The sequence below is a fragment of the Urocampus carinirostris genome, chromosome 10 (genome assembly GCF_059441175.1).
Source record: "Urocampus carinirostris isolate Australia breed hairy pipefish chromosome 10, RoL_Ucar_1.0, whole genome shotgun sequence".
Lineage (NCBI taxonomy): Eukaryota > Metazoa > Chordata > Actinopteri > Syngnathiformes > Syngnathidae > Urocampus > Urocampus carinirostris.
Window position 1 is genome coordinate 34,329,363 of NC_142358.1, and position 17,092 is coordinate 34,346,454.

At 39.1% G+C, this 17,092-nt stretch overlaps 1 protein-coding gene and 1 pseudogene across 1 annotated transcript in view; one reads left to right on the top strand and one right to left on the bottom strand.

Moving 5' to 3' along the window:
- Nucleotides 1-313: 313 nt before the first annotated feature.
- On the top strand, nt 314-465 carry LOC148358812 (U2 spliceosomal RNA; annotated as a pseudogene).
- A 2,120-nt stretch (nt 466-2,585) lies between these two features.
- Nucleotides 2,586-17,092, bottom strand: part of kirrel3b (kirre like nephrin family adhesion molecule 3b) — a 320,980-nt gene continuing 306,473 nt past the window's right edge. Inside the window, exons 17-18 of the mRNA XM_088345714.1 lie at nt 12,886-12,972; nt 2,586-4,435 (exon numbers count right to left, since the gene is read on the bottom strand). Coding sequence (XP_088201840.1) covers nt 3,971-4,435; nt 12,886-12,972 — 552 coding nt within the window. The 3' untranslated portion in view covers nt 2,586-3,970. The remainder of the gene's footprint in view (nt 4,436-12,885; nt 12,973-17,092) is intronic.

Here is a 17,092-nt window from a genome sequence, read left to right on the forward strand (position 1 = left end):
GATAACTGAGGAAGACAGATGGAGGGGCAAAAGACAGTGTATTTTTTAAACGTTTTATATTTACAGTTTACAGTTCTGAACTGGATTATTAATCTTGAAATCGAACTGTTTGCCTGGAATCACAAATCCAGACTTCAAAAATATCCATTTGAAAAATTGAAAATATAAAATGAACTCGACTTTTGTAGTGTGCTTGCATCCACACTAAAATTTAATACATCGAGAAAACAAATAGAAGAAAATTGTCGGACAGTATAACAAAATCAAATGCTCAATTTAACTGCCAAGAGAACGAGACCGCTTTATTGCTAGGACCTTAACTTGGCCTTTTATGCTAGGTCCTTAGCTTGGCCCCTTTAGCTTGGCCTTTTGATTTTTGCATTCCGGAGATGGAATAAGAGCTTGCTCTGTCCACTCCACGCATCGGCCCGGTATTGCAGTACCTCCGGGAACGGTGTATTCGCAATGATCGCAACAAGGCTTTATGGCTAGGACCTTAGCTTAGCCTTTTGGCTGAGAGTAAGTGTCCCGGCTCCTAGGCTTTGTAGCATACAATGAACTGACCGATAATGGATAATGAATAACGAAGATAGATCAATAACCCTTAAAAACCCCAAAACCCCATTTGACTTTAACATATTTTTCAGTGTGTTTCTATATTTCTAGCTAATACTACAAGGACAGCAAAGAGAGAGACAAGTCACATACAATTTTAAAGTGCTGTTAATGGCTAATTGGGATGCTCGGAGGAAACTGTTATCAAGAGTATCCTTTATTTTCATTGTCATTGTTTGCAAAAGTGCACTCTTGAGATAATATACTTTAATTATCATCAATCAGAAAGAGTATTTGATTTATATTGAGAGACTTCCATTGAGTGAAAAATTGTATTTGTGACAAAAATATTTATGCCACTTGGATAAACCCAAAATTCTCACCTGAGGAGAATGCACCCCAGTGTGACAATAAAACTTGGCAGGTTAGCTTTGAAACTTTGCCTCAAGACTTATTCAGAATTTGCAATGTATATAAATTCTGTTTTCCTCTCCACCCAATGACAGCTCATTATGCATATACACTGCCAGAACATTTGAAAACAAAAGCACTCAAGCATGAGGTAGACCTCTTCAAAGGCTTACACACGTATATTTTACAAAATCAGAGGAATTGTCACTTATAAGAATATCAAGTCTAAAACTGATACTTTTTTGTGCAATTGACCAGGATTGAAGTACATAATTTCTCGGTTTTCCAAACTGAACATGATTGGTTGCAAAAAATATGTATCAATTCATTTATAAGTGACCATGACATACAGGCAAGTATCAATATCATGTATGTGTATCGGGCCAATAATACCTGTCCTAACTTTGAGGTACTAGCACACGCAACAGCATTAGTATTAACCTTACTGCCAAGCCAGTGAACATCTATCTTCCACATCTACGGCCGCCATTTGTAGTGAACAAATTAAATACTAGTGGCCTAATAGTTGGTATAGCAGCTGATTAATAGTGGAGATTACTCATACTGTTATCACCCAAGAAAATAAAAACGTTTTTGAGCATCCCAAGTGACTACAAATACAATAAAAACACATTCAGCGCCATTGACAGCAATATGAGTCAATACTCCATTTTGCTTAAAAACAGGCTTGAGGCAAGTGAGATGAAATTCAACATAACCATGAATTTATAAAAAATGAAAGAAGTGGGAGCTATATGCAAAAAAAGGTTGGTTTTGAGTTTTTTTGCCGTCAGTCACACTTTTTTACACAACAGTAGAACCACGAAATTAAGAATCATCATGACACTACGTTTGCATTGCGTTCACGTTCTCATCGGCTGTTGATGACTTCTGATGCAGCAAAAGGTCATTAACAGGCTGCTCTTGGTTCCACCCTGACTCTTACCCTATAGAGGATCGCACGATAAGAGCCCGTCTTCTCTCGTCAACCCAGTTTGAACAGGCCTCATGGCAAAGCAGAAATACATTTTTGGGACACTGTGAAGCAGTGTTTGTCTATTCAAGATTGAGAAAATAATTTACAGACATATACAATATGTACACTGATCAGAGCATAAATGCAGAACTCAAGACCTGAAAATGTGGTCTCAGCCCTTCGTTGTCTTCCATACACAGCTGAAAATGTCAGAGTCCGCCTTTGCCGAAGACACGTCACAAAAACCCCGGCTTAGGAGGTGACGGGGCGATAGAGGGTTGTCGCCTGGGGTGTATTGCGACACTGAAAACCCTCATGCACATTCAGTCATTGTGCTTGGAACAACAACAGTGGCTATCACTCTTCCTCTCCAAAACTGATAATAATGATACAGTGGTACCCATTTATATAAGCTTAATTTTGCTCCGGGATCGTGGTCGTAACTTGAGTTGCTTGTTTAAATTTACCCGATATAAAATACGGTGAATTAGTCCGTTCCCGTCCTCTCAAAAACATCCATGTGAACCCTAAATAGCTATGAAACACATCTTCTTGATAGCTAAATACATATTTTGTATGTTAATTTTGTTAATTCAACGTAAAAAAAGTCAGTAATTATATAAGCAAAATGATTTCGACGATGGAGCAGTGGTTAGCGCATGTGCGGCACAGTTCATGTCTTGGGAACCTCCTGCGTGGGTTCAAATCCAGCTCCAGACGTCCTGTGCGCCGTTTGTATGTTCTCCCCGTGCTTGCGTGGGTTTTCTCCGGGCACTCCGGTTTCCTCCCACATTCCAAAAACATGCATTTCAGGTGAATTTGCCGGTCCAAATTGTCCCTAGGTGCGAATGAGCGAGTGAGTTGTCTGTCGATTGGCTGGCAACCAGTTCAGGGTGTCCCCTGCCCACTGCCCGATGATTGCTGGGATGGGCTCCAGCACCCCCGCGACCCTACTGAGGATAAGCGGTTGCAGCTAATGAGATGAGATAATAATAAGATTTCAACAATTTTCAACGAAGAGGAAGTACGGAAGAAGTAAGCGTAACAGAAGTTTAAACAAAGTGCAGAGGAAAGTGTGGGGGGCTTTCAAGGAAGAGAACTTAATTTCCCCCCCATATTCTATGTTTTTTGATCTTTAAAAATTGTGTACACCATATGTCATTTTTTATACGTGAAAACAAAAAAATAGAAAAGAAAAAGCCTGATCTCGTCTTGCCTTTTCGGCTCTCATCCGGATCGTCTCTATCACTGGTAGCAGATTTCGACGTCATCGGATATTGCTAATATTGTCGCGGTATTCTACATAGTTGCTCCAAGTAAATAGGTGGCACGTTGTGCTTGCAAGGTCTATTATAGCCAATTAAGAGTCATTCCAAACCATTAACTTGGGGATAAATTGGCCGAAGTTGACAGGTATGAGATTGAGAGGGTGTTGATGATAGATTAATGTATACTTAAAATTACACAGGCACTGTCATTTTAAATGAATGGACACAAAAAATATCACAGATTTGTATTTTTTTTACCTCTAATAGTTTGTATGCTATAACTGGAACCAGCTGATGCTGACAGTGAGCAGTCCTGAGCGATGTCTTCTAGTAGTGTCTGGGATTGCTCGTGACTTGGATTTTCTTACATATAGCGAGCAAGCTTTTTGTTGCCAATTTAACTCGTTGATCAAAATTCTCTTGTTCAGAGGTGCTCGTATAAAGAGGGACCACTGTACCTTTTTAAATAGAATAATGATCTTCTAAAAAAAAGACCTTGCAAAGGAAATTGATCCTCAAACAGAGTCCGACTGAACAATTCCAAGTGGCAGATCAGTTCCAACTGTTTCTGTGTTGGATAATGTGGCACTACTCGAGATAATGAGTTAAAAAAGGGTGAAGAAACAACAGGGCAGTGTAAGGCGTCCTGACCAACATCTGAAGGAGTCTAAAAACAAAGTCCTCATGATTGGGCCAGCCGTCTCGTGGAACTGGTCCGCACCCTGTTTAAAAAAAAAAAGCATCCGACACATCCCGGTCGTCAGACGTGGGTCTGCATACGCTTCTGCAGGGGCCGGGTCAGATCGGAGTTCTGCGAAGACGACTGGGAATAGTGGGAGGACGAAGAAGCCGAAGCCTTGCTGTCTTTGTCGAACTGCACATAGCCGTCCGGCTTGCTGTAGCTACTGACACTGCTGTCGCACTGCGTGTCGATGAAGGAACTGGAGTCGCTCATGGAGCCGCGTTGGAACTCTCGCTCGCACAACTCGATGGAGCTGCTGCCCATGCCCAGCACAAAGCGTTGGCTGTAGTCGTACAGACGGTTGGAGCCCGCTCCCAAGGTGGAGTAGATGTTGGTGAAGGACATGCCGGTGGGAACCCTTTGCTTGCCAAGAGTGCTCGTGTTTGTCGGGTTTCGCCCCTCGGACGACTGGTTGCCGGACATGGTCGGCGTCGGGTGTTCTTTGAAGGTGTTGACGCTGTAGTAGCCATTTGTTGGGTCCTGCTTCAATAGAGAATTGGAATGTAAATACAAAATGCAACCCAACACTATCCATAACGGAAAAAACAAACAAGTTTCGATTTCAGGCTGGTGCAAGACCTTTTTTGAAGTAGTCTATACTCGCAGTACTGCTGGGTATTGCTAACAAACTCACTTTACAGTAATCCCTTGATATATCACAGTTTACCTTTCATGGCTTCGCTACTTCACAGATTTGGATCCTGCATGGTTTTCTGCACTCTGTTTGGCTAAACAGCCTCGCCGCTGTTCGATTATTAAAATAGGTCACTAATGTATCGAGTTCATTATTTAATCATCACATCATTACTTTGATAATCATATTATTCATTTAGTTGTGGCACATCATAATTACCCACAAATTTTTGTGAAGTATTTACTTGCTGTATCCTTTCTTATCAATATTTCCCAGCAATGGTCATTCACCTTCACTTATCATACATCCTTTAAAATCCAGCTGTGTGCAATTTTAACAAAAGTCTCTTGTTTATTGAGATTGTTTATGTAATGTGAGATCTCAGAGGTGCCTGTTAGAGTTTCATGTTCCACTATGCTGATCCACACTCGTTCCTTATAAGACAGGGGGAGAAACATTTTTGCATGCCTTTTGGTGGGAGACACATCTCCATCGATTGGTCCAGAGTGTACTCTGATTTTTTCTTTGTTTGAAACTTTGTAATAAATGTCCTCAACTGCATTGCTTTTCTCCAGCTCTATATTTCAAACTCCAAATACACGGTCTGGTCCCGGAGAAGAACACGCGGTGACACATCGGAATATCCTTTCGCCTTTACTGCTCATCATGATTTCTAGGTATTTGTAAAATAATGAATACAAAATGTTTATACAGTACTTTTGTTCGTCTAACAAATGTGTGCTCCTTTAAAAAAAGGTTTGTTCTTTGGTTTCAAAGTATAATGGATTATTTAACTGTACAATAACTGTAAAAAAATATAAATGCATTACTATTCATTTAATGCAAATTATTTATTGTTTATTTTTTAAACATGATCAGACAATGTGATATAAATATACCTCTAAACTGCTTAAAAAAGATGAAATATTCAAACTTTCGCAGGTATAGTACACACATTTACAAATAAAATAAATGAAATAAATAAAGACAAGGAAGCGCAGCATGGCGGCTGGATGCTTAGCGGGCAGCCCGACGGTGCGGAGGTCTAGGTCTGACATCCAGCTATTGCATGTGTTTTGCAGTAAATATTGTAAATGGTTTGTTTCACTGCACTTTCGGAAATATAACAAGACCATTTTTGTGACGAGTCGTTCAAGGAGTGGAACACTACAGCACTTTTTGGGTGAGTCATACCGGCTTTTAAGTTTTCTGGTATCTTGTTTCAGACTGATGGTGAGTGATGTTTCTGTGACGAGTGCATTTTGAGATAGTCATAATATCTTGATTTATCACACGTTTAAGCTTTCCAAAGATGTGTGGCATGGCATGGCATATTTAAATCTTTCAGTGCCAAACACTACAACATTTTCATATTTTGCAAAGAAAAATAATTGTTCTACTTTTGATTTGTCACTGTTTTCCACATGTCCTTATTACTACTGTTTTGAACCCATTATAATGGGCACAAATAAAAACCAACAAAACCTACTAAATTAAAATAAGATGAGATATGATCCATCTCAAACAATATTGTATTTTACAGTTCTAAATTTGTGTTATATATGAGTATATTTAGTATCTGTTCGCATAAGAATACTTTTTTCACTGAATAAATGTCTATTTATAACAACTAAAACAAATTAAAAATAACATTATTTAATTGCAGTCTTCAGGAAAAAAAATAAAAATAAATTATCATGTATTAGTCATTTTCTAATTAGTAACACTACTCCCTATTTCTATTGAACAATATGGAATGTTAAATACTCCTACTGATTATTTGTCTAAAAAAATAATATTAACCATCCCTTAAAATTCTGCCCAATTAACTTAAGCACTTGTGTGGTTAATCAAGCTCATTTGAACAGTGGTAGGCTTTTTACTTGCTCAACCTGGATTTCCATCCCAGAGCAAAATGTTATTTTCATAGTTTGCCTTCCTAATTGTTGACTGTCTCAAGCAGGCGGCGTCATGCGAATTACAGCAAATGTTGTCAAATTGCGTTAGAATTTAGTCAGCCTCGTTCTAACCTTAAAAGCACACATCTTGTTAATTAGGCAGGCCACAATGACTCATCTCTCAAAATCCAATGTGTGACGGCAAAGTTCAATCACACAGCAGTTTTAATTGGAGCTAAACACGTTGGGGTGTCTGCACCATCAGGCGGGCTGAGCGCCCAAATGGATTCGGCTGCAGGAAAGGGTTTGGTTAGGGCTCGGGTTTGCACAGATTTGGATGTCGGGGAAAGGATAAAAGGATAATGTGGAGATTGCAAGCCTGCACGAGAGGATAATTGTCTTTCTCGTCAGTAAGAGTTTGCTAAAAAATCAAAATATTGATATTCTTGATAACAAGCACGTACTTCTTTCGGATCAATACTATAGTCTTGAGATCAATACAGTCTCCTCAATTCACTAACACTGTAATAATGTTGTCAGTGCATCGATGCATTATATATACATTCTAACTTTCAAATTCTGTACTTCCTCCTTGACAGTCTGGACTAGGGAATCTGCTTTCACAACGAAAATGAATGGATTATTTTATAAATGTTTCTGTATGTGGAAGCATTATGTCGTAAATGTGCATGGTTTAATTTATTTACCATGCTTACTTAAAGGTACACTGGATTATAAGGCTTACTTTGGAATCCTTTGAGAACTTGTGGTTTTTGGCTGTGCCTTAGAGTCTAGGAGGTTACAGTATTTTTGTTGTTATAGAATATGTGTATTTGTGTTACATTGTTTTTTTTTTTTGGTTGGACTCTCTTGACTTTTGTTGCAAAACAGTTATTGCTGTTGAAGTAGTTTCTATTTTAATAGACTTAAAGGTGTTTGTTTTATTGTCTTGCTTACACTATCTGCACATTGACTTAGTTTTCAAATATTGTGCAATGGAAGGTGCTATATTTGTCTTGCTAATTTTGTTGTGTTTGTATCTTTATAACATTGCTGCAAAGCAGGCAACTACTCTGGCAAATTTACATAAACACATTAACAGAAAGCAACAAGTTGAAATCTAAAATGTAAACACATTACTGTTCCTGAATAAAAACCTGTTTATGCATTGGCGACTGAGTCAAAAGGGCTTCTTCCTTACATTGCTGATTTTTAGGTTTGACTCTCTTGACTTTTGCACTGTACTGTAGTCGGATTTTTTTTTTTTATACTGTTAAAGGTGTTTACATCGTATTGTTTATACTATCTGCAAATTGACTTCATTTTTAAAATATTCCGCAATGTAAGAGAATAAAGTTGTCATGTTGACATAGTTATATTTGTATTTCAGTTACATTTTTGCCTTTTTTATCTCTGGACTTTTGTTCTGAACCAGTTGTAATAGAAATATTTCTATTTATTTTTATTTACTGTTAAAGTTTGAATTTCAGTTATTTAATAAAAAAAATAACAATGTTGGGCTGGTTTAATCCAAATTATAAAGTAACTAATGGGTGGAGGGCTCAACTATTCAACGATGTTGAGATTTTAAAGCAAAATGCATCAGAACCAGATCCGTTTCAATCCACACTACTCTGCTTTTAAGATATCATAAATCCCAGTATTTCCCACACCGGCTCGTCAGTATTCGACGGGGAAATTGTTTGTTCCTTGCCTTTATTTCTTATTCAGAATCCCTCTTGTGCCCACAGTGCAAAAATAAAACAATATATCCTAGGAGAAAAGCAGGTAAGCATGGCCAAATCACACAAGGGAGTTTGCAAAATTAGTTCGAGCCACACCGGGATGCTGCACTTTCTAAAATGACATTTCTATAGGGAGTCTCCTTTTAAAGACAATTAAATGTTTTTGTCCTGTGCCAGACTGATCACATTATCTTTGGGAATTGTTACCGAATTTATCTTTCAGAACAAATGCTTCCTGAATGAATGCACCCGAGTTGATTTACGGATGCATTTACATGGGGAGCACTTATAGGGGAGGGTAAATGCTCATCCGTTTTCCGGATCTAGCTCAGGGAAGTTGGAGCAGATCCCAGCTGACTTACTGCAAAAAGGGCTTGGGTAGACTGATTACCTGTCAATCACAGGATTGCCAGGCATTCACATCGCCACCTACAGGCAATTAATTTAGAGTCTTCCATGTAGGTGGATGCCAGAATATCCAAGAAGATCCTACACAGACGCGTATCTACAGATGAGAAATGTCCCAGGGATGGAACATTTTTAGCTCACATTATATGACACTAAAAACAATACATTTTTCATCCAGTAGAAGAATATGTACAGTATATACGATATATATGTATAAACATGTACTGCAGTCATCACATACCCCGCTGCTATCATAAAACTGGTCAAAAAAGGAGATAGAAGCCGGTGACATCAAGACATCAAAGCTCATTTACCATCCATGGATGATTCCACCCCAAGACCAGGACTATGAGGCCATACGCTATGCGGAAAGAGGGCTCCTGAATGCTAGTGAGCATCAAATCCACGATCAAAGATGAAACTTCAAAAATCCAAGAGTACATCAATCACATGGCCCCAAAAGATGACATGCTAAGTGAATGTCTCGGGCAGCAGATCCCTGATGAGAGTGTACAGGAGGATGAGTAGAACTTATGATAGAACAGCCCCCTATATGAAATGTACCACAGTCAGGCAGAGAAGGTGGCTGATATCAAAGCATGCTACCATTAACTGGAAACTGCTGGACATACAGGCAACAAAGGTGCTCTGATCATAGCAAGAGCCATAGGCCAGGATCTAACAGAGTAGTTCGCGCCCAAGATGCCCCTAAAACAGTCCAGAACATAGTCGCAGGGTGTAAGATGCTAGCAAGATCAGTGTGCAACACCAAGTAGCTGTGATTGTATACAGGAACATTTGCAACCAGTCTGGCATTGACATACACAGAACCCGCTGGGCTATACCACAGGTCGCTAAGAAAAACAGGGCCAAGATCATGTGGGACTTCAGCTTCCAGGCATCGGGCAGCTCCTGTCTAACCAACTGGACATAGTGGTCGTGGACACAGAGCAGAGGAAGGTGGCGATAATAGATGTGGCTATCCTAGCTTACTCTAACACCAGGAAGAAGGAACACAAGAAACTGGAGAAGTACCCAAGGTTGAAAAATCAGCTGGAACAGATGTGGAATGTCAAGCCCTTGCATTATCTGCCGGTGGAATAAGATAATTTCATGTAACAAAGCGTAAGGGTCTAAAATGAACCACAAAACAGTATAACCCCCTGAGGAAGCCTTTAAAAGATAATAACAGGCAGGAAGTTGTCCAGCAAACCGTTTGTACATCAATTAAAAGGAACTAATGCATTAAGGAGAACGAAAGCCGGGCGCCTCCTTCAGCACTCATTCATTCACGTCTGCTCATCGACAAGTAAACTGGATGCACGGAAACAAAAGCAGATGCTTTCTGTGACGCATCACAACGCTTCTATTTGACTGCACTCGTGTCTTACATTTCCTCCCAATGTGCAGGAACAAACTGTCATCAGAGGACACTTGCACTCAATGGCACCACTGATCAAAGCACAGAATTTGAAGTCAAGCACAGCTATGTAGTTTCCAGATTTAGCCTTCTTGTCTGTTGTTATATGCCAACAGTAAGCTCAAGCTGTGTGGCTGTGACTCACGCTTTGTTTTTGATACTGGCACACAATCCAGGTCCCATTTTCAGCCTGATTCGGGCTTTTCTTTGGGGTACGATTGCAGATTCTTTTATGGATTTTGAAAACACTGTAATGGTATTACACAGTTTTGGTTGTAAACAAATGGAACATTTCACTCAATGAGATATCTTGAGATGCATATGTAAAGTAATCTCACGTTTATCCATCTGTCTTTTTTCTGTCACTTATTTTTCGTATTTAGTCCAGAGTCTCATGTTTTGTTTTTTTTAATAAAATTCCCTTTTGCGGAATAGTATTAAACACATTTTCTTGAGTGCTTTACTTTAGTGAGGGTGTATTCATCAGAATACTATGAACCGCTAAAATAGAGCAAATAATGCACTTAAAATGGTCTTGTAGCTATATTTCAGATTAGAAGATTGATTACAAGGTTGTTCCGTACATTTGCTTGATAAAAACTGATGAGGTGCTCCTAAAAGTCAGACAAGTCTAATAGAAATATTAAAAATGTTTCTTTAGATTAGTCAATTGTTCATTTATTCAAATAATGCATTGACCCCTAAATTTGTTTAAATATTGTTTTGACTGGTTGCGTAAAAAATCTTGTCAATATATAGTTTTGTGGATTTTATTTTATTTTTGGGTTCATAATGTCATACATCCGGTGAAAAACAAGAAAAATCTCAAAGAAAACAAAAAAAAAGGAGAACAAAAATTTTAAGATAAATATAATTGTCCCAACTCAAATTCCTTTGTACTGTAAGCATGTATTTTTCTGATTTTTCAAAAACAAAATTAAAAAAATATCGAAAAAGATTGTACTTGTCAAAGTTAAGAAGCTAATATAACCACAACAGCACGACAGATCTATGCGAGTGTTGATGTTGCACTTATCCAGTGCCTCACGCTCATTACAGAGAGGTAAAGAGGAGACACGACCAAGTTCTACAACTATGATATATGCAAATATAATTAAATGTGAAACACAAATGCTTAAAATCGTTCAAATGAGTAATGTGGGCTGATCGAATATCGTCATTTTCTTTTTTTTCCCTGAACGAGACACATACTGTGATGTCATAGCTTGCCGTTTTTGAACCATTATCTATTGAATATTTACAAGTTAAATATGTAAAATAAAAATTAGACATAAAATGAACACAATTACCAGCTAAAAAAGCAAAAGAGTTTTACCCTGCGATACCTAATTTTAGCAATCCATAACATTTTAAATCATTCCCCTTTACCATTACAGACACTCCCCTACTTACAACCATTCGACTTAAGTAAAATGGTAGATAATTTTTTCTCTTTCGGGATGTCGAAAAATATCCGGACATTGCTTTAAGTTAGATTTTGTATTCTGTGCACCATTTTTCCGAGTACAGTTGTCGGGTTCTGGACGGTTACCATGGCGCCCAGCTGGCATCGGCCCTTGACACCGGCTGACTCGCATTTTCTGATTACTCCTGTGGGTACTTAAAGGTGCCCTTTTGAACTGCGCTTTGCCAGATCGTTGTTGAAAACTTGTTTATGCATGGTTATACTTGTTGGACTTTGTTGCACTTGGGTGTAACATTCTGAGGGATTCCTGCAAGTTCTGTTTAACTCTGGAAATGCCTAGTTTGTAGTTTTGCCTGTGTTTGACCCGTTTTGTTTTTTGGTCTGGTCCGTTTGTGTTTTGGACAACTTTTCTTTCTCAATTAAAGTGTGAGGACGTCTACGCAAATTAGTTCCTACTTCCTGCTTCCCGTTCCGTTTCATGACACAGTACATTACTGTAGTGCTTCATTCCACCGCTACCGGCGTGTGGTGGCGCTGTGAGAGGTCACCCAGCATCCACCCCGAAGAAGACATCCGGCTTCTACTTCCTAGTTTGTGTGTAAACATACTACGTATACTGTATCTCCAGCGCGCTAAGAACAAAGTTTTTGCTGTTCAATATCTTGTGCATCCATTCAATATGGTTGGTGTAAAGTGTAAAGAAGAGGTGAGCTGTTTCTTATCAAATTAAAGTGGAATAAGATAGCTTGATGCGGTTGAAAATGGTTGATTCGCTTTTTTTTTGTCCACTCTCTACCACGGAGGTGGACCTCTTGAAGCCCAGCTTCCAAAAGTAGGTTAAACCTCACTTTATCTATCTTTATAGAGCATATTATTGTTAAATATCTATTTTTCGGTATAAAACAATACAGATTACTTATAAAAGCCTTAAGCATACTAATAAAACCTTAAACATACATTCCATTCAAAATACTGCACTGAAGCAACTTACAAACAAATTCAACTTGGGAACAATCGTCCGTAACATCTTCTTAAGTAGGGCAGAATCTGTATTCATATTGTAAATATAATGTAAGAGTAGATGTGAGTATTGCTCCTTAAAAAAGCACCTTTAGGTTAATTAATATTCACAAGCCCGCTCAGTCCACCCTGGGAAGTAGTCCAACCAGATCTATACACTACATCTCAAAAATGAATCATTTTTTTCATGCGAGGCAAGGTTCCAGTTCATTTAGCCACTATCTGATTATTCAAAAACTCGACCTGGAAGACACTTATGCCCCAGGGGCATATCATTTAGAATACGTGTTATTTTTCTTGAACTGTATTTGTGGCCCAGAGGCATTTTCTCTCCCCATTGCCGCTTCAGTGTCTTCATGCTGCCATTGATCAAGAGCTGTACCTTAATGTGCTGATACTCTTTCTCTTCCTCTTGCAAAACCTCCAGCTGCTTCAGAGCAGATTCCTGCTGGAACTCCCCACGTTCCACCTGAGTGAAAATCAAGCAGTCTGAGTGCTTCTGAAAAACTCATCCGTTCAAAGAACAAAAGAATGCTAGAGACAGAAGAATCAAACTTTTAGCACTCGTTCTTTTTTAGCATTATTCGAACACCTTCCTTCGATGCTGGCAGGTAACATTAATAATGCACACCTGGAACTGCTCTTCTTTTAACAAAGTGCACTTTTGCAAGTTGACATTTTTGTGCAGAGGAAGACAGGGGGACTAGAACGTTTTTTTTCTACAAATACTCCTTCCTACCCTGCAAGCACAGAAACCCTAACCCTGGTGTAGCTTTAAAACGGTCTTTCTGTACCTTGCAGGCATGTTGCTATACAAGTACACCCACTGTGGGATTAGCAGTTCAGGAATAAAACGTCATTGTACCGATTCATTTAGCCTATAAGCCTTGACTATTTGTTCTTTCCTATATCCGTGATTATAAAATAATGAATATTGCAGCTTTTCTAGTGAATGTCAGGACCAGAACGGAGACGGATCCCACTTGCATTGCGTTTCTCACAAATTTTATTGAAAAAAAAAGAGAAAGGGTTGCGCCCACGATCCCGGGGATTGCTGGACGCGTGAAGCAGGTCGCTCTGAACGCGGAAGTGGATCTTCCGTGGCGAGCGATGGCAGTGTCGGGAACGGAAAAATGGGTCAGTAGCCGGGACAGGCGAGCAAAAACGTGGTCGGGGTCGGAAGCGAGTTGTAAGCCAGGAAAGGAGAGTAGACGTGGTCGGGGACAAAAGAGGTCAAAAGCCGGGATGGGAGAGTAGACGTGGTCAGGATCAAAAACGGGTCGAAGCCGGGGGACAGACAGGAGCAAAAACAGGTGGGAGTTAGGGTCGAAAAGGCTTGCCGAGTGTTAACTGAGGTTCGCAGACGGACTGACAACAGGGGATGGATGGGAGGGGTATAAATAGGGACAGGGAGTCAATCAAAGTCCGAGGCAGTTGGCGCCAAAGGAGCGGGCACAGGTGATTCATATCGGTAATCATGTCAGTAAATCCACGATGCTGATGACATAGTAGTCCAATGACTAGTTTCGGAAGTGAAAGATTATTCTGTTTTTCTAGGACATTTGAAAGTAATGCAAAAAGTCACATTAATCGTTTGTTTTGGAAATAATTATCTATCGCGATACAGTGGTTTAGTTTTCACGGTTTCAAGGTTTGAATACTTCACAGATTTTTATTGTGCATTGGATTCTGCATTACTAATTGGCTGAACAGTCCAGACAACATTAAGGAATGAACAAGCGCCAACTTTGCCAAAATCTAAAACAGGACAGGAACTGTCAACAGTGAGAAAAAGCTGTCCCGAGTTGCATCCTCATTGGTGCCCCAACAAGCCAGACGGTTAAGGGATCTGTGAACTGTGAAACAGTCCTAAATATAGTAGTTATTGGTCAGAAATGAATACTTTTACTGAAATATTACTAAACAAATGCTTGGGCCTGTAAAAAGGGTTGTTTTTTTGGATTTCAATGCATTATAAAGTATTCAATTGCATAATTAAAAAAATAAAAATAATGAATGTTTCTACATTAGGGATTTCACCTATCAGGGTTTCAAATTAGAACCAAACCCACGAATATAAATGATAAATGTATATCAACTTTATGTTTTCTAATTGTAAAATTAAATCATTTACATAAGCTGCATCTTTACATAGACTATATAACATAACATAACATAACATAACATAACATAACATAACGTAACATCTAATGAAAAAAGCCTATCAATTATATATTTAATCCACTGGTACTATTTTCAAAATATGCTTTTTGATTGACTAAACCTTTTTAACTAATCCAAATAATTAGTACCTTGTAATATCAGAATGATCATTTGTAAAAACAAAGTAACGGTAATAGAATGATAGTTGTCATTGTGGATATCCATATTAAATTGGTAGCACCTCACAAGTAGTCTCTGATATTAAAAGGCTTCCCTCTAACTAATATAAGAAATCATTGACATAATCAATGTCTGTTCATACTCAATCAATTCTTAAAAAACTTAAAAACTTTATTTTCAGGATCAGAACAGAGACAGGACCCACTTGTGTACGTTTCTCTCAGTTTTATTGGGAAGAAGTGAAAGGATTGCACACACAATCCAGGGATCGCTGGTCACGGGCAGCAGGTTGCTCAGACGCGGAAGTAGTATTTCCGTGGTGAGCGATGGCAGTGTTGGGAGCGGAAAAAACAGATCAGTAGCCGGGACGGGGGAGCAAAAAACGTGGTCGAGATCAGAAAATGGGTCTAAGACGGGAAACAGACGTGGGCCAGAACAGGAGTGAGTCAGGTTCGAAAAGCTTGCCTAACGTGAACTGAGGTTTGCAGACGGACTGACAACAGGTGACAGAAAGACGGGGGTTAACATAGTGACAGGGAGCCAATCGGAGTCCGAAGCAATTGGTTCCAAAGGAGCGCGCACATGTGCCTCGCATCAGTAATCATATGTATTGTTTTAGAACATGTCTATTGTAGAGTAATGCATTTTACTTGAATTTTCGAACAAACAAGGTACTTGTGCGCAACCAGGGAAAAAAAACATAGTTGGTTTGGTGTTGCAGGTCAAACACTTCAAACAAGCCATCGAAAATATCTGCATATTTATTAATCTATTTCCACTTACCACAATACACCCACCATGTTTTCTAACGCAGCAGAAAATCCATCTAATTGCAATCGCTATCTTGTTGAAATGTTTGAAAATGGACTCAAGCTTGAGTACATTCTGTTGTTTTTTTATCACTGTTTGGATTTTTTTCTAACCAAATTAGTAAATCACCTTCAAATCAATAGAGCGTGAATTAAGAAGAACAAAAAAATCGTGTAGTTATTTTAAAATGATGAGACCATTGTCTATTTAATATTCCATTCAGCATTTTCTTTTTAGTAATCTAAGGAAACTGCAATATTAAAAATATTTCCTTCTAAACTCACACTAAAAATGCTACACAATCAATTGTACATGTGCCTTAAAGATCTGTCTATAACCCGCAACTTTTTTCCCAAGCTTTTAACCCTGCGGCTTATGCAATGATGCTGTAAATTTAGACATTTTTTGTAACGGCCACAAGGGGCACCCAAGCAGTAAAGGTGAGATTGCGACACGTTGAATATATGTGTCGAAGAAGACGTAAGTTTAATGTAACTTTGCGCTTTGTGCATAAATAAAACCAGAATGAACAGATCCTCATCATGAAAAAACATACAAACGAAAGGGGCGCGCTAACTCACATATTGGTAATAATATTACAAATCTGTTTATTTGCAAACGGAAATAATGTGGCAAATGTGTAACGTCCAACGAAGCAGACATTTTGATTCCTATTTATATCTTGTGATTATCATGAGTTTTGAAGTAAATATTTTACAGGGTTGGATTCTATGGATTGTCCTTGATGTAACAAAGCCATTTTCACAGACATTCAAAGAAGATGAAGACGGCCAGTGGATGTTATAGTGAGTTACTTTGGCTTCATAGTTTTCGGGTATCCTGTTTCAGCGTGTTTGGGATTTGTTTCTGATGTGTGTATTTTGATAGTCATGGTCATCATTTCTTGAATCCCAATATTTCCAATGATATGTGGCATGATGTGGGCAGTCAGAACAAGAGTAAAGGTACCGTAAAGTACTTTTTTGTGTACTGTCTTTCTTTCTAAATATCTCATTTTTGAATATGAGCACATGCTGTCATGATTACCGATATGATTCACCTGTGCCTACTCCTTTGGCGGCAACTGCCTCGGACTCTGATTGGCTCTCTGTCCCTATTTAAACCCCTATCTGTCCCCTGTTGTCAGTCCGTCTGCGAACCTCAGTTAACACTAGGCAAGCCTTTTTTCCGACCAACCTGTTTTTTGCTCCTGTCTGTCCCCTGGCTTCGACCCATTTTTGATCCTGATCACGTCTACTCTCCCGTTCCGGCTTTCGACCTTTTTTGTCCTCAACCACGTCTACTCTCCTTTCCTGGCTTACGACTCGCTTCCGACCCAGACCACGTTTTTGCTCTAGTGTCCCGGCTACTGACCCATTTTCCGTTCCCGACGCCACCATCGCTAGCCACGGAAGTCCCACTTCTGCATTTAGAGA